Below are 6169 nucleotides of genomic sequence, written 5' to 3'. Positions count from 1 at the left end.
ACTCATTGTTGGGGAGGTCTTCAGATCCAGACTCATTGTTGGGGAGGTCTTCAGATCCAGACTCATTGTTGGGGAGGTCTTCAGATCCAGACTCATTGTTGGGGAGGTCTTCAGATCCAGACTCATTGTTGGGGAGGTCCTGAGATCCAGACTCATTGTTGGGGAGGTCTTCAGATCCAGACTCATTGTTGGGGAGGTCCTGAGATCCAGACTCATTGTTGGGGAGGTCCTGAGATCCAGACTCATTGTTGGGGAGGTCTTCAGATCCAGACTCATAGTTGGGGAGGTCCTGAGATCCAGACTCATAGTTGGGGAGGTCTTCAGATCCAGACTCATTGTTGGGGAGGTCTTCAGATCCAGACTCATAGTTGGGGAGGTCTTCAGATCCAGACTCATTGTTGGGGAGGTCCTGAGATCCAGACTCATTGTTGGGGAGGTCCTGAGATCCAGACTCATAGTTGGGAAGGTCTTCAGATCCAGACTCATTGAGGAGAAGAAACTAGTTAACAATAAGACTGAGACCTGCTGGTTAAGACTGAGACCTGCTGGTTAAGACTGAGACCGGCTGGTAACAATAAGACTGAGACCTGCTGGTTAACAATAAGACTGAGACCTGCTGGTTAACAATAAGACTGAGACCTGCTGGTTAACAATAAGACTGAGACCTGCTGGTTAACAATAAGACTGAGACCTGCTGGTTAACAATAAGACTGAGACCTGCTGGTTAAGACTGAGACCTGCTGGTTAAGACTGAGACCTGCTGGTTAACAATAAGGCTGAGACCTGCTGGTTAACAATAAGACTGAGACCTGCTGGTTAACAATAAGACTGAGACCTGCTGGTTAACAATAAGACTGAGACCTGCTGGTTAACAATAAGACTGAGACCTGCTGGTTAACAATAAGGCTGAGACCTGCTGGTTAACAATAAGACTGAGACCTGCTGGTTAACAATACGGCTGAGACCTGCTGGTTAACAATAAGACTGAGACCTGCTGGTTAACAATAAGACTGAGACCTGCTGGTTAACAATAAGACTGAGACCTGCTGGTTAACAATAAGACTGAGACCTGCTGGTTAAACAATAAGACTGAGACCTGCTGGTTAACAATAAGACTGAGACCTGCTGGTTAACAATAAGACTGAGACCTGCTGGTTAACAATAAGACTGAGACGTGCTGGTAAACAATAAGACTGAGACCTGCTGGTTAACAATAAGACTGAGACCTGCTGGTTAACAATAAGACTGAGACCTGCTGGTTAACAATAAGACTGAGAACTGCTGGTTAACAATAAGGCTGAGACCAGCTGGTTAACAATAAGACTGAGACCTGCTGGTTAACAATAAGACTGAGACCTGCTGGTTAACAATAAGACTGAGACCTGCTGGTTAACAATAAGACTGAGACCTGCTGGTTAACAATAAGACTGAGACCTGCTGGTTAACAATAAGACTGAGACCTGCTGGTTAACAATAAGACTGAGACCTGCTGGTTAACAATAAGACTGAGACCTGCTGGTTAACAATAAGACTGAGACCTGCTGGTTAACAATAAGACTGAGACCTGCTGGTTAAGACTGAGACCTGCTGGTTAACAATAAGACTGAGACCTGCTGGTTAACAATAAGACTGAGACCTGCTGGTTAACAATAAGACTGAGACCTGCTGGTTAACAATAAGACTGAGACCTGCTGGTTAACAATAAGACTGAGACCTGCTGGTTAACAATAAGACTGAGACCTGCTGGTTAACAATAAGACTGAGACCTGCTGGTTAACAATAAGACTGAGACCTGCTGGTTAACAATAAGACTGAGACCTACTGGTTAACAATAAGACTGAGACCTGCTGGTTAACAATAAGACTGAGACCTGCTGGTTAACAATAAGACTGAGACCTGCTGGTTAACAATAAGACTGAGACCTGCTGGTTAACAATAAGACTGAGACCTGCTGGTTAACAATAAGACTGAGACCTGCTGGTTAACAATAAGACTGAGACCTGCTGGTTAACAATAAGACTGCGAACTGCTGGTTAAACAATAAGACTGAGACCTGCTGGTTAAACAAAAAGACTGAGACCTGCTGGTTAACAATAGGACTGAGACCTGCTGGTTAACAATAAGACTGAGACCAGCTGGTTAACAATAAGACTGAGACCTGCTGGTTAACAATTAGACTGAGACCTGCTGGTTAAACAATAAGACTGAGACCTGCTGGTTAACAATAAGACTGAGACCTGCTGGTTAAATAATAAGGCTGAGACCTGCTGGTTAACAATAAGACTGAGACCTGCTGGCTAACAATAAGACTGAGACCTGCTGGTTAACAATAAGACTGAGACCTGCTGGTTAACAATAAGACTGAGACCTGCTGGTTAACAATAAGACTGAGACCTGCTGGTTAAGACTGAGACCTGCTGGTTAAGACTGAGACCTGCTGGTAACAATAAGACTGAGACCTGCTGGTTAACAATAAGACTGAGACCTGCTGGTTAACAATACGGCTGAGACCTGCTGGTTAACAATAAGACTGAGACCTGCTGGTTAACAATAAGACTGAGACCTGCTGGTTAACAATAAGACTGATACCTGCTGGTTAACAATAAGACTGAGACCTGCTGGTTAACAATAAGACTGAGACCTGCTGGTTAACAATAAGACTGAGACCTGCTGGTTAAACAATAAGACTGAGAGCTGCTGGTTAACAATAAGACTGAGACCTGCTGGTTAACAATAAGACTGAGACCTGCTGGTTAACAATAAGACTGAGACCTGCTGGTTAAACAATAAGACTGAGACCTGCTGGTTAACAATAAGACTGAGACCTGCTGGTTAACAATAAGACTGAGACCTGCTGGTTAACAATAAGACTGAGACCTGCTGGTTAACAATAACAATGAGACCTGCTGGTTAACAATAAGACTGAGAACTGCTGGTTAACAATAAGACTGAGACCTGCTGGTTAACAATAAGACTGAGACCTGCTGGTTAACAATAACAATGAGACCTGCTGGTTAACAATAAGACTGAGAACTGCTGGTTAACAATAAGGCTGAGACCAGCTGGTTAACAATAAGACTGAGACCTGCTGGTTAACAATAAGACTGAGACCTGCTGGTTAAACAATAAGACTGAGACCTGCTGGTTAAACAATAAGACTGAGACCTGCTGGTTAACAATAAGACTGAGACCTGCTGGTTAACAATAAGACTGAGACCAGCTGGTTAACAATAAGACTGAGACCTGCTGGTTAACAATAAGACTGAAACCTGCTGGTTAAACAATAAGACTGAGACCTGCTAGTTAACAATAAGACTGAGACCTGGTGGTTAAACAATAAGGCTGAGACCTGCTGGTTAACAATAAGACTGAGACCTGCTGGTTAACAATAAGACTGAGACCTGCTGGTTAAACAATAAGACTGAGACCTGCTGGTTAACAATAAGACTGAGACCTGCTGGTTAAACAATAAGACTGAGACCTGCTGGTTAAACAATAAGACTGAGACCTGCTGGTTAAACAATAAGACTGAGACCTGCTGGTTAACAATAAGACTGAGACCTGCTGGTTAACAATAAGACTGAGACCTGCTGGTTAACAATAAGACTGAGACCTGCTGGTTAACAATAAGACTGAGACCTGCTGGTTAACAATAAGACTGAGACATGCTGGTTAACAATAAGACTGAGACCTGCTGGTTAACAATAAGACTGAGACCTGCTGGTTAACAATAAGACTGAGACCTGCTGGTTAAACAATAAGACTGAGACCTGCTGGTTAACAATAAGACTGAGACCTGCTGGTTAACAATAAGACTGAGACCTGCTGGTTAAACAATAAGACTGAGACCAGCTGGTTAACAATAAGACTGAGACCTGCTGGTTAAACAATAAGACTGAGACCTGCTGGTTAACAATAAGACTGAGACCTGCTGGTTAACAATAAGACTGAGACCTGCTGGTTAACAATAAGACTGAGACCTGCTGGTTAACAATAAGGCTGAGACCTGCTGGTTAACAATAAGACTGAGACCTGCTGGATAACAATAAGACTGAGACCTGCTGGTTAACAATAAGACTGAGACCTGTTGGTTAACAATAAGACTGAGACCTGCTGGTTAACAATAAGACTGAGACCTGCTGGTTAACAATAAGACTGAGACCTGCTGGTTAACAATAAGACTGAGACCTGCTGGTTAACAATAAGACTGAGACCTACTTGTTAACAATAAGACTGAGACCTGCTGGTTAACAATAAGACTGAGACCTGCTGGTTAACAATAAGACTGAGACCTGCTGGTTAACAATAAGACTGAGGCCTGCTGGTTAACAATAAGACTGAGACCTGCTGGTTAACAATAAGACTGAGACCTAACAATAAGACTGAGACCTGCTGGTTAACAATAAGACTGAGACCTGCTGGTTAACAATAAGGCTGAGACCTGCTGGTTAACAATAAGACTGAGACCTGCTGGTTAACAATAAGACTGAGACCTGCTGGTTAACAATAAGACTGAGACCTGCTGGTTAACAATAAGACTGAGACCTGCTGGTTAACAATAAGACTGAGGCCTGCTGGTTAACAATAAGACTGAGACCTGCTGGTTAACAATAAGACTGAGACCTAACAATAAGACTGAGACCTGCTGGTTAACAATAAGACTGAGACCTGCTGGTTAACAATAAGGCTGAGACCTGCTGGTTAACAATAAGACTGAGACCTGCTGGTTAACAATAAGACTGAGAACTGCTGGTTAACAATAAGGCTGAGACCAGCTGGTTAACAATAAGACTGAGACCTGCTGGTTAGCAATAAGACTGAGACCTGCTGGTTAAACAATAAGACTGAGACCTGCTGGTTAAACAATAAGACTGAGACCTGCTGGTTAACAATAAGACTGAGACCTGCTGGTTAACAATAAGACTGAGACCAGCTGGTTAACAATAAGACTGAGACCTGCTGGTTAAGACTGAGACCTTCTGGTAACAATAAGACTGAGACCTGCTGGTTAACAATAAGACTGAGACCTGCTGGTTAACAATAAGACTGAGACCTGCTGGTTAACAATAAGACTGAGACCTGCTGGTTAACAATAAGACTGAGACCTGCTGGTTAACAATAAGACTGAGACCTGCTGGTTAAGACTGAGACCTGCTGGTAACAATAAGACTGAGACCTGCTGGTTAGCAATAAGACTGAGACCTGCTGGTTAACAATAAGGCTGAGACCTGCTGGTTAACAATAAGACTGAGACCTGCTGGTTAACAATAAGACTGAGACCTGCTGGTTAACAATAAGACTGAGACCTGCTGGTTAACAATAAGACTGAGACCTGCTGGTTAACAAGAAGACTGAGACCTGCTGGTTAACAATAAGACTGAGACCTGCTGGTTAAACAATAAGACTGAGACCTGCTGGTTAACAATAAGACTGAGACCTGCTGGTTAACAATAAGACTGAGACCTGCTGGTTAACAATAAGACTGAGACCTGCTGGTTAACAATAACAATGAGACCTGCTGGTTAACAATAAGACTGAGAACTGCTGGTTAACAATAAGGCTGAGACCAGCTGGTTAACAATAAGACTGAGACCTGCTGGTTAACAATAAGACTGAGACCTGCTGGTTAAACAATAAGACTGAGACCTGCTGGTTAACAATAAGACTGAGACCTGCTGGTTAACAATAAGACTGAGACCTGCTGGTTCACAATAAGACTGAGACCAGCTGGTTAACAATAAGACTGAGACCTGCTGGTTAACAATAAGACTGAAACCTGCTGGTTAAACAATAAGACTGAGACCTGCTAGTTAACAATAAGACTGAGACCTGCTGGTTAAACAATAAGGCTGAGACCTGCTGGTTAACAATAAGACTGAGACCTGCTGGTTAACAATAAGACTGAGACCTGCTTGTTAACAATAAGACTGAGACCTGCTGGTTAACAATAAGACTGAGACCTGCTGGTTAACAATAAGACTGAGACCTACTGGTTAACAATAAGACTGAGACCTGCTGGTTAACAAGAAGACTGAGACCTGCTGGTTAACAATAAGACTGAGACCTGCTGGTTAAACAATAAGACTGAGACCTGCTGGTTAACAATAAGACTGAGACCTGCTGGTTAACAATAAGACTGAGACCTGCTGGTTAACAATAAGACTGAGAC

General features: G+C 43.1%; 1 protein-coding gene across 1 annotated transcript in view; it reads right to left on the bottom strand.

Moving 5' to 3' along the window:
• Positions 1-6169, bottom strand: part of LOC139532985 (aggrecan core protein-like) — a 68692-nt gene that overhangs the window by 752 nt on the left and 61771 nt on the right. The window contains exon 2 of the mRNA XM_071331129.1: positions 1-481. This exon is cut by the window's left edge and continues 752 nt beyond it. Within this exon, the coding sequence (XP_071187230.1) occupies positions 1-481 (481 nt within the window). The remainder of the gene's footprint in view (positions 482-6169) is intronic.

The sequence above is a fragment of the Salvelinus alpinus genome, chromosome 10 (genome assembly GCF_045679555.1).
Source record: "Salvelinus alpinus chromosome 10, SLU_Salpinus.1, whole genome shotgun sequence".
NCBI lineage: Eukaryota > Metazoa > Chordata > Actinopteri > Salmoniformes > Salmonidae > Salvelinus > Salvelinus alpinus.
This window is presented reverse-complemented; position numbering and strand designations above follow the sequence as displayed.